The sequence below is a fragment of the Papio anubis genome, chromosome 13, assembly GCF_008728515.1.
Source record: "Papio anubis isolate 15944 chromosome 13, Panubis1.0, whole genome shotgun sequence".
Classification (NCBI taxonomy): Eukaryota; Metazoa; Chordata; class Mammalia; order Primates; family Cercopithecidae; genus Papio; species Papio anubis.
Genome location: NC_044988.1, coordinates 55,643,535 through 55,656,063, shown reverse-complemented (window position 1 = coordinate 55,656,063; position 12,529 = coordinate 55,643,535). Strand labels below are relative to the sequence as shown.

Sequence of the window (12,529 nt, the reverse complement as noted above, 5' to 3'; positions counted from 1 at the left end):
CTGCTAAAATTAAATCATGGTCCTTTTCCAAGAATGGCAGCCTGCAAAGAGGAAAATTCTTCATTCCTCCCCACATCCCTGACTCTTTGTCATTTCAACTTGTAGTGCCCTCTCACTCTGACACTAGGCTCAGCTACTTAACTGGCTTAGGTCAATACAATGAAGCAGAAGTGACAGTGTACAATTCTGAGCCTAGGCTGCAAGGAGCCTCATGTCTACATCTCATGTACATGAGATGAGGCTCCTTGCAACCTAGGCTGAGAATTGTACACTATGACCTTATACTACCTTAGCCTGTTATAGTTTAAGGAACTAAGCAAAGTTGCCCCAGCCAAGGCCAGCCTACTAAGCCTATAGCCAGGCAACACTATATATGTAAGGAATCCCAGCCAAGGTCAATACATCCATCTAATCAACACAGCTGACTTAGACTCACAAGCTATAAATGCTCATTATTGTATGCCACTGTGGTTTGTGGTTATGTTACACAGCATTATTGTGGCAATAGAAAATTGGTACACTGGCCGGGCACAGTGGCTCATGCCTGTAATCCCAGCACTTTGGGAGGCCACAGCAGGCAGATCACGAGGTCAACAGATTGAGATCATCCTGACCAACATGGTGAAACCCCGTCTCTACGAAAAATACAAAAAATTAGCTGGGCGTGGTGGTGCACACCTGTAGTCCCAGCTACCTGGGAGGCTGAGGCAGGAGAATCACTTGAACCCGGGAGGCGGAGGTTGCAGTGAGCTGAAATCATGCCACTACACTCTAGCCCAGTGACAGAGTGAGACTCTGTCTCAAAAAAAAAAAAAGGAAAAAAGAAAATTGATATACCAAGTAACCAATTAAATTAAGTTACTGATGGATATTCCCCTTCTAAAATTCTTATTTATATTTAATCTTCTCCTAAAAATATTAACTTCCATTAAGGGTATTTAGGGACAAGCAAAGCAATGTATCACATGAAAAATCAAAGAAGAAAGCTCAAAATAGTCAGTAGTTTGGCAATAAACACTTGTTTTCATTGCTATGATTTTCATATTACATACATGTAACAGAGTCATATATCCATAAGTACCATGATGCCCTTAGTAGAACATATGAAATATTTCATTTGATCTCACGATGTAGGCACAATATCTAGTTAAGGGGTTGGATTGCATAGTTTCCTTTATCTCTAACATTCCATGTACCAGACACAGCAATGCATGGAAAGAGGCAGGCAAGATCGTCAAGCTCTACACTCAGGTAGCACATGCCCTGCCCCTGAGGGATCAGCTACCAAACAAAAGGTGTGTGTGTGCCTCAGTGGGCCTCACCTGCCCAAAACTTAGGGGCATGTTACCTTGTTGACGCATCTTCATGGTTCGTATCCTTATTGCCTCTCCTCGAACTCGCCCTTCACAGAAGTAAGCACCATTGATCTTACTAGCCTTTTCTCTCTTCCAGACAACTTTTTTAGCCCATTCTCTGGTCACATCTTGAGTAACTTCCAGTGGATCCTGGTGCTGGTTCATTAAGGCTTCAAAGTCCCTTCCTATGGTGATGGGCTCATGGGGGTGCCACCCAGAGGCAATGCAGGTGAGAGATGTTTCGGCATCAGATACAAGAGGTAGGGAATTGATCAAGATCAAGTCCATGGCACCTTCCACAGTTCCTAAAAGGAAAGAGAGAGAATAATGTATGACTAAGGTTATTAACATGACCCCATAGGGTAAACTGGTGCTCTCAAAGCCTTGTCTTAAAAAAGTTGTGTGAGTATTCTTTCTACAATGCTACTGTGACCATGTGCCTATCTTCCACTGGACAAAATCCAAAACTCTTTGCCAAGGCATCAAGACCCTTCATCAGTTAGATCCTGCTAACGTCCCCTGCCCCACTGCATACCCTAGTTGCAATGGACTTCCCATTATTCCCCCAACAAGCCATGCACTAGACATAGTTGGGTATTCAGGAAATGTATGTTGTATTAAGATGAATTAATAATAATGATATTATAATCATTATTCATTATATTTATTAGTTATTAATTGATGCTAATGTGATACTGTCACAATAATAAAATATTCTAAAGAAATATATCAACTACATAAACTTATGCCTTATAGATTCTCATTTTGAAAGAATTGCTCAATTCCACATTAAATACCTCAAGATAAATGACAAACGGTGACTAAGTGAAGTCTGCATTTCCCTCAGGACCTCATTTACTCCATCAGGACTCTTGTAAAGATTAAATAAGATAAAATACATAACTTGCCAACCACTCTGTCTGTTATATATTGCATACTCGGTGATTATTATTTCATTTCTCTTTATTCTGTTTCCTGAACACTTCGTCCCAAACCTTACCCTCTCCCCAAATGTAAAAATAAAACCTTGCCCAAACTTTAAATTTTATTTTATGAATTTGTTCTGTAAATGAGGAAGTACACTTTTAAAAAGAAAATCCTCTCACGTTATTTTCTCACTATTTCTCTTTCTCTCTCTCCCCTCCCCGCTACTCCCACCACTGTTTTGATTTCTAAAGGTTCTAACATGAGCAGATAGAGTCTGTGCCTATTGTCTCCTCTTCAAATGTGGAAATATCAGGGATGGAAAATGTTCTCTAACTCCAGTGATGGTTGGCTCTCAAGTCTGTATAAAACAATGAGGAGACTAGAAAGAGCAACTGAGTGATGAGGGCCCAACTAGAGTCTCAGAGACCTTTGTGTAGAAGTGATTCAAATAAGCGACATGTTATCTTATTGAATACCCATTAAATTCAGCAACTCTGTGAGGTATGCACCATTATCTCAATTTTAAATATGAAGAGATGAAGGCTCAAAAGATTGAGCAGCTAGTTTGATTTTTCACAGCTATTGAAGGCAGAGCTGGGATTCAAATGCTCACTGGTCTTTCAGTCCTTGAATACAAGATGCTGTTTCCTACCTCAAAGCCTTTGCTGTTCCTTCTGCCTGGAATGCTTTTCTCCACTCTTGGCATAGCCACCTTCTGCTTGTCCTTTGGGTCTCAGCTTAAGTGCCACTTTGTCATAGAAGACTTCTCTACCTGCCTTATCTATAATACCTATACACTCTCATCCCATTGTCCTCTAATTTGGCCTCCTGGTTTATTCATAATGATTACCATAATTTGTGAATATTTTATTTACTCTCTCTCTAAATGGTTAACTCCAAATGTTCTGTATATGAACAGGAATTTAGGAATTGGTTTACATGGAATATTCTCCCTAATCTCAACATATAGAGGACTTAAGTGTTTGTTGGATGAGTGGATGGATGGATGGATGGATGGATGGATGGATGGATGGACAAATTTTATTTCAGATCTGCTTGATTCAAGTCCATCCATTTACTTGGCTTCCAATTCTAGAATAAGGTTAAAAATGAAAGTGCGGGCTGGGTGCAGTGGCTCACGCCTGTAATCCCAGCACTTTCGGAGGCCGAGACAGGAGGATCACCTGAGGTCAGGATTTTGAGACCAGCCTGGTCAACATGGTGAAATCTTGTCTCCACTAAAAATACAAAAATTAGCTGGGTGTGGTGGTGGGTGCCTGTAATCCCAGCTACTCAGGAGGCTGAGATGGGAGAATCGCTTGAACCCAGAGGCTGCACTCCAGCCGGGGCAACAGAGAGCAAAATTCTGTCTCAAAAAAACAAAAAAAACCAAAGTACTCCCCCGAGTCTGAACTGACCTCCTTGCCCATATTTAACTGTTTTGACAGCTACTGAGTTCATAGGGGAAAAAACATTACAGTTTTTGCAAAATGCCAAAGAAAAGTGTTCAATGACTGCTGAGCGTTTAAGGCTATTATTCATTTACCAGAATTTTTGAGCACCTACTTATGTCAAGCATTGTACCTGATATAAAGTCCTCATACAATTTGTTTTTAATGGCAAATGCCAGTGTTTACTGTATTCAGTGATGTTTTGAGGATAATCTTGGTACAAATTAAACCTTTATCTGAATGATTAGGAAGAAAAATTTCAAAGTCAAGTCTTCATGTAAGCAGGAGTTACAGCTGCATTTTATTGTAATATTAACTCATTACATGGGATTGAGGGAGAAAATCTCCATTAGAATGAGTTCCCAAGCCTGGCCTTGAAGCATCCATTTTATTTCTAGCCTCATTGGTAACTTTTAAGATCTCAGGACAGAGAATACAGGTTAGGATAATAAAAATATTGAAAGAGAGGATGAGCTACAAACCTAGCAGTGGAATTACAGCCTCCAAAAATAACACCAGCACGCACCTCCCCTTCCACGTACATACCCAAGCCTGACTGAGTGAACACCACCTCATCTCTTACACTCACACATTCCAGGCATGTTCCAGAAAGGGTCATCAAGAGGAAGGAAACACTGTAATTCTTTCAACTCCAGTTCAATCCAGCCCCATTTCTGGGGCCAGTTGAGAGTCTTGCCAAAACCACAGGATCTGCTCGGAACTCACAGCACTGGCAGTGGCCGGGGTTTATTTAACAGCTTTAGGAAATAATAGAAAATGCAGTTGATTGGAAAAGACAACCACACTATGTGTAAACTGTTTCTAGGTATGGTTCTAGTTTCTTTTTCCTCTTGCTCCTTTCAGAGATCTCCCTTTACTTTCAGTGACAGAAAAGGAAATGTGGCCTCTGGGAGTCTGGACTTGACTATACTTCGCTTCCCTTGTTCAGCATGCCGGTTAACAAAGCCCTCTTCCACCAGCCAGTGCTCTGTCCTTTGTAACACCATTTACAGTATCAGAAGGTTCTTCTATGTGAGCTTTGGGTATAGAAAGACATACCTACCAGCTTCCTAGGATGGATCTTGAAAATCACCTACTTAGTTTTCTTAAAATGAGAATCTATAACTGTATTTGCTAGTATCTGCCTAAAGAATTTCTAGAAGGTGACACATAAAAATAAGAACAATGATGACCTACTGGGGGGAACTGGGTAGTTGGGGCACAATGGTAAAAGGAAGACTTTTCACTATACGTTTGTGTGTACTGGCTTTTGAACAATGTGGCTATTATTCGCACATAAAAATTAAATGTAAACAAAATGTTATGGCCCATTCCTTAAAAAGGGGCAGCTGGAGGCTGGGCACGGTGGCTCATGCCTGTAATCCCAGCACTTTGGGAGGCTGAGGCAGGAGGATCACCTGAAGTCAGGGAGGGAGAGCATTAGGAGAAATACCTAATGTAGATGATGGGTTGATGGGTGCAGCAAACCACCATGGCACGTGTATACCTATGCAACAAACCTGCACGTTCTGCACATGTACCCCAGAAGTTAAAGTATAATAAAAATAAATAAATAAATAGAGAGAGAAAAATGGGCAGCTGGAAAAGAATCAAGAGCCATGGACATATATGTCCCTTTATGTCTCATCCTTCATCCCTATACCCACTCCAAATCTCAAATTACATCCAAATAATGCATTTTTCTCTTTCTCTCTTCTTTAAACTAATAATAGGAAATGTGATGTTATCTCACAATGCTGAAAAATAAAGGAGTTAAAACTTAATGCTGAAAAAAAAAAGTAGCCAAACTTAGCCTTTTAGAAAGAATAGAGCAGAGGCTCGACGACAATGAGTACAACTGTGGTCAGTGGCTTCTTGAAAGAGTTCTGCTGCGGACGCCATGAAAGGCATGGCTGCAACTGCATATCTGGTGCCACTCAAGAAATTTTCCATTAGGGACATTTCTTGAGAATCATTGTCAGAAGACAGATCCTATCTGGGCTCATGCCAATATCAATCTCTCTGCTTAATACCCTTTTTCTTACATTATAGCACTGTCCTCTCCAAATCATGCTGGGGACGGATAGTGAGTTGTTTCATCACAACCATATCTAAAGGGCTCTGATCAAATTCATTCATAGTTTAATTCATACTTCTACCATGAAGGCTAATAACTTGCTAAAACAAGATGCATATTTAATATCACACATCTAATATGTTTTAGAGATTAATGCTATTTTTCCTTAACAAAGATCTCTCAAACACTTTTTCTTTTTTTGAGATGGAGTCTCGCCCTGTCGCCCAGGTTGGCATACAATGGTGCGATCTCGGCTCACTGCAATCTCTGCCTCCTGGGTTCAAATGAATCTCCTGCCTCAGCCTCTCGAGTAGCTGGGATTACAAGTGCCCACCACCATGCCTGGCTAATTTTTTTGTATTTTTAGTAGAGGTGGGGTTTCACCATGTTGGCCAGGCTGATCTCGAACTCCTGACCTCGTGATCCGCCTGCCTCGGCCTCCCAAAGTGCTGGGATTACAGGTGTGAGCCACCACACCCAGCCTCAAACACTTTTTCAATGTTTGCCTAAAAGTGTGTCCTTGTTTATAAGGAAATACTTAGCATTGTGGCATGACGTCTGCCAAGTTAATAACCAGGCATCACAATTGAAGCATAACAATGTTCTAAAATGTTTTGCTCACTGTATTTTCTGTGTGCTATATTGAACAGTATCTAATCTTTCTTAGTAGCGTCTTCTCACTAAATCTTATTATGGTGAACTCAATGTTGTTTAACTCTAGTTTTTATATTTACATTTTCTTGTATTCAATATTGCTACGAATAATGGGCCATTAACTAAGACATGGGAATATTTTTATTTAAAAATAGTTACAGACATGATTGTGGGCCTGAATCAACACCCATATAATAGAATTTAATTACATTAGAAATTAGAGACAGAGCCATGTTAAACTGTGTTTAAAGGAACTATAATTTCTCATTTTCTAAAAAGGTGCTCCAGAAGTTTCTGAGAGTGGGAGAGGTGAAATCAACAGAATAGACTCCAGATGCACACCCTCGCCCACTCCCAGTGAGCTGTTCAACTTTTTATTGTATTTTTGGGGGGCTTCATATAAGATTTTATGTGAAGGAAAAAAAATTCTTAATTAAAAACATAAAACCTCAAACGTCATGAATTTTCATTTTTTCACAGAGGAAGAGGACGAAAGGTTAAACATATCACTGAAAATACACTCCCACTGCAGCACAACAGTTAGATTTTTCTTTTCACATTCTTCAGATACAGCTGCAGATAATGAAGTTCTGATTTACCCAGCTCCCTGATCTTCGAAGTGTTCACAAGCTAGGAGAAAATTTTAGGCAGGTTAAATTATTGCACCGCAGGCTTATTCCCTTGTGCTTCTTATTACCTCAGAATTGTAGTATTGGGTGGAATTCTGCTAATGTGTGTTTGGAATAATGCATCACATCTTCAGAACAACTAACTGTATGGTTTCTTGGAAATTTGGTATTAGCTATGTTTCAAAATTTTCAAAGGTGTTCATGGTCATTTCATCTTTGTAACAGAAGTAGATATCTTAAAGTTCTAAATAGTTGAAATACCAATCAGCACTTCCTTGGCCAAAGGCATTTCAGGAATCAGAGAATTGGCAATGAACTGAAAAGGTCTGAGTCAAAAGCATTTCTGGAATTAAGGCCGTAGCAATGAGCCGAAGAAGCAAAGACAACTCCCAAACTATCCAGGATATTTGGCGAAATTGTTTGGATTTTGGTTTAGGTTTATTTGTTTTTTGTTTTTGCCGTCCTGAAAAAGAAAAATTCTCTTCAGTTCAAAAAACACTCATTAAATTGTTTATATGTCCATTCATTCCTTTACCAAGCAGGCTGATTGCATGCTCCCCCTGTGCCAAGTACTGCACTTGGCGCTGGAGACACAGCAATGAATAAACAACCCTCTCGTACCTTATAGGCAAATGTGGGAGACAAACATGAAAAATGAATCACATAAACACATAAATACAAATAGGTACTGAGAGAATTACAAGATGCTTATGAGACACCATAATGGTAAACTTCATCAGATTTGACTGTTTTGGAGGAGGGTTTGTGAACTTTTGGCCTAAAGGAAAGTTGGGGTTAGCCAGGCAAAGCAAGAGAGAGCCAGGCAAAGCAAGATCAGAAAAATCTTCCCCAAAATGGTAATTACTGAGCAGTAGTTACTCATTTTTCAAAGATGAGTTTTTAGTAGGATTCACTTCTAGAATGTTCTTTCAGTATCTTAAAGTTGCTATTAATTTTTGTTGGGCCCTAAGAACTACCAGCACTATTCCTCTGTGTCAACCCTACGTTAAAGTATTTTCAGTATCTTTTCAGCCTTCTTGTCTCCCCTGAAGAAATCCAGTTCCCAGGCATGTTTCCAACACTTTAATCCTTTTTTATTCTCCGTCATTCTTTTGTGTATATAGTAAGTCTCTGAGCAATAATTTCTTCCTCAAGATTCCTTCCAAGAAGATATTGGGCAGCTAACAAGAAAATACCAAAATGCACAAGACTGGAAATAATTAAAGGAAGTTGCTAACTTTTTATTGTATAGCTGGGAGTTCAGAGTTATCCAGGGGCATCCTGGATGTGACTGGGCTGTGACTCTCTAACAACAAACTCCTGTTCTCACCCGAGTTGTACCAAGCCAGTTTCCCCAAAGGGCATGCCCATTTCCCAACCCTGCCTTCCAGTCAAATGGGACCCCTTGTCTGTCTGCTGGAGGGAATAGCATCCTCTCCCCACCTTCAAATGCCGGAAAGTTTCCATCTAGGCCAAATAACACATGTGTTAGTTAGAAGGAGGATCAGTCAGCTTGCAGGAAACTTTTTACTTCCAGGGAATAGATGGAGCATACATACAATGAGACTTTATTGAACATTCATTTATATGCATACTCCATTCTGTGAGGCAGTGGGGGTGCGGGAAGCATGGTTCCATCAAATCAAGAATTGTTTACACCAGAAGAGGTTTTACAGATTGCTTGGTGCAAGCCTCACACTTTATTTTTTTGAGACAGTGTCTTGCTCTGTCACCCAGGCTGCAGTGCAGGGGCGCAGTCACTGCTCACTACAGCCTCGAACTCATGGGCTCAAGTTATCCTCTCACCTCAGCCTCCTGAATAGCCAGGACTACAGGCATGCAACACCCCTGCCCCCAGCTAATGTTTAAATTTTTTGTAGAGATGGGGTCTCACTGTGTTGCCTAGACTGGTCTCGAACCTCTGAGCTCAAGTGAAGCTCCTGCCTTGGCCTCCCAAAATTCTGTGATTACAGGCATAAGCCAACATGGCTGGCCAAGCCTTACACTTTATAACGGGCAATCTGAGGCCTATAGAAAAGAGACCTGTTGGTGATTGCACAAAGGGTAGTGGTAGAGCCAGCCCTCAGGTGCTGATGTCTCTCCAGCGCCCTTTCTGTCGCCCCAGAGTAGCAGTATTAACAGCCAAGTCCTTACTGTAAGGGAATTTGGAATGTATACACATCTGGCAGAAGGGCACCTGGAGAATCCTGGAGTTTGGTAGAAATTGGAAGAAGAGAAAAAAAGACTTTGAGGAGAGGTGGCTAAAAAGCTAGGTACAGGACAGAGAAATTGAGAATATCTAGAGAAGAGTTTTGGCCACCTTACAGATTCCGCTAAGCCTGGCAGTGCTGCTTCATAATCTTCCCTATTCACTTTGTCTCAAGAGTGGGATGCTCTCTAAATGCACCGTGTTTATCAGCACCAGGATACCTGGTATGGGAAAAATGCATCTTTGGAACCAGGCCACATTTTTCTGGGTTCTTCTCCTGATTCAATTACCTGCCAAGTTCCCATCTACCCTTATGCTGCTCAAAGACGTGCATACCCACACCCACAACCAAGTATATCTATCTTCCAAGACAGCACTGCACAAAACTCTTTGTCTCCTCACTGCCCTGTTCTTCTGCTCCCAACAGAGAAGGCAATTTGACTGACTTGCCTGCACAAAGAGGAGACTAAGTAAGAATCACTCAAAGTGACAATTCACTGAGAACTATTGGAGGAGCAAACCAAAGAAATGAGTCTATAATGGAAGAAATTTAGGATTATATTTGCTAAGAGGAGACCGACAAAAGTCACCTAGCCTTCCTAGTAGGCCTGAGATTATACCATATAGAAAAGGAAGCTGACAATTTTTATTATATAATACATAATAAAAACAATGCTAAGTGCTTTACAAACATTGTCCACTTGAATTCTCACACTATTGAAGGAAAGCATTTACACTCAATTTTATAGGTTAAAAAACCCTGAAATTCAGGAATGTTTAAGGATATACCCAAGGTCACATTAAGTAGAAAGATAGAATTTGAACCTATGTCTCACTGATAATAAGTTCCATTACTACCTACCATGCTTTAGTCTACACACCATCTAAAAGTCAATTTTGCCCATCGCTGTTTCTCTAACAATGAGTACAATGCCTGGTTCATAATAGGTATTCCATAAATATTGATGAATAAATAAATAAATAAATGAGTTAGACTGGCCTTCAGTGAATGAATTCATTCAATAAAAATTTACTTAATTATTACTATGGGCTGGGCTCTGTGCTGCTTTCTGTGGGTCAAGAAAATAATAAAAAATAAAATACGGTTTCTGTCTTCAAAAAGCTTACATTCTGGCCATCCAATGTCATGAAGATAAAACACTGACAGATTTGATCACAGAAAAGTCAAAACCTTCTATACAGCAAAAGATTACATAAATGAAGTTACATGACCAAGTAGAAAAATACTGTTACATGTAAAACTTAAGGAGTTAATGTGTATAACATATAAAGAAATTTCATAAGTCAATGAACCAATAGCAATTCACAGAGAAGGAAACACAAATAGCTAATTGCAGTAGATTCAAGAAAAAAGTGGTCACAATATTTTGCATTTCACTTCATCAAGAAGTGATGTCTCTTTTTCCATCTCTTGAATCTAGGTTTGGCCATGGGACTTCTTTTGATCAATGGAGTATTAGCCAATGTGGCATAAGCAGAGGCTTGAAAAGTGCTTGCCCACTGGGCTCTCCCACTGGGCTTGCACTCTCTTGCTGCTCTATGGAACCTTGAGGCCATTATGAGGAGAAGCCCAGACTAACCTGCTTGAGGATGCGAGACCAATCCAGCTTAAGCCAAAGAGTTTCCCAGATGACCTACAGAAGCATAAGTCATAATAAATGTTTGCTGTTTTACCATGTTTTGGATGCCTTGTTACTCATCAAAAGCCAATACACTCGTAACATGTGAAAAGTTGAAAAGATGTTTAACCTGACCACAGATCTCAAAATACAAACTAAAAAGACATCTCATTATTTGCCTATCAAATTGTCAAAGAATGGAGAGGGTCATAATATCTGGTGCTGGCTGTTAAATAGAAACATCTATATTGTTGATGGGAAGTGTAATTAGTAAAACATGCTTACAGGATGTGCTTGCAATATCTACAATAATTGAAAAGTTACATAAAAGCTAACCCTAATTCATCACTCATATATCAGGCACTACTCTAAGTGTATCTCACATAATAACTCAATCCTCATAGCAATCTAGGGAGTAGGTACTATGACTGTTTCCATTTAACAGAAAAGGAGACTAAGACAAAAAGAGATTAAATACTTGGTGATTGTTACACAGCTAATTTGTAGCAGAGCTGAGACTGAAATTTAGGCAGACTGGTTCCACTCCCTTCTTTCAACAATTAAACTATATTATAACATCTCACATCAAAAATGTCTAACAATCCAATAAAGCTGTTCTTTTCAACAAATAATATTGGAACAGTTGGATATCAATATGCCAAAAAAATGCCCTAACCTAAAACCACCCATGTATACAAAAATTCACTAAAAGTAAATCGTGTCAAACGTTAAAATACAAAACTTTTGGTACATAGAAGAAAATCTTCATGACACTGGAGTTAGAAAGTGATTGTTAGCCATGACACCAAAAATTAGCTGTCACAGACACCATGAATAAAAAAGAAATTGATACACTGAATTTTATTAAAATTTAAAACTTTAGTCTATGGAAGACATTGTTAAGAAAATAAAAAGACAAACTACAAACTGGGAAAAAACATTTGCAAATCACATATCTGGCAAATAACTTGCATCAAGAATGCATAAAAAGCTCTCAAAACTCAACAGTAAGAAAACAACTCAATTTTCTTAAATGAGAAAAAGATTTGAGACACTTCACCAGAGAAAATGTATCAAATAAGCACACAAGATGTTTAATATCATTAACCATATGGAAATACTAAGTGAAACCACAGTGAGGCGCTGCCACAAACCTATTAGAACAGATCAAAAAACAGAAAAAAGAAAAGAAAAAAGAAAACCTGATAATACCCAGTGCTAGACAGAATGTGTAGCAACGGTAATTCTCGTCTATTGATGGAAGTAATGTAAAATGGGTGGTATAGCCACTATGGAAATTGGTTGAACAATTTCTTATAAAGTTAAACATACACTTACATATCACACAAAAATCCCACTTGTAGGCATTTACCCTTCAGAAATGAAAATGTATGTTCATACAAAGAATGTTGGCCAGGTGCAGTGTCTTACGCCTATAATCCCAGCACTTTGGGAGGCCGAGGTGGGTGGATCACGAGATCAGGAGATCCAGACCTTCTGGCTAACACGGTGAAACCCTGTCTCTATTAAAAATACAAAACATTAGCCGGGTGTGGTGGCGGGCACCTGTAGTCCCAGCTACTCGGG

The 12,529-nt window shown here is 39.5% G+C and overlaps 1 protein-coding gene across 2 annotated transcripts in view; it reads right to left on the bottom strand.

Moving 5' to 3' along the window:
* Window positions 1-12,529, bottom strand: part of TEK (TEK receptor tyrosine kinase) — a 122,601-nt gene that overhangs the window by 70,752 nt on the left and 39,320 nt on the right. For both annotated transcript variants that reach the window (XM_003911626.5, XM_009188658.4), the window contains exon 2: window positions 1,349-1,660. In XM_003911626.5, coding sequence (XP_003911675.1) covers window positions 1,349-1,660 — 312 coding nt within the window. The remainder of the gene's footprint in view (window positions 1-1,348; window positions 1,661-12,529) is intronic.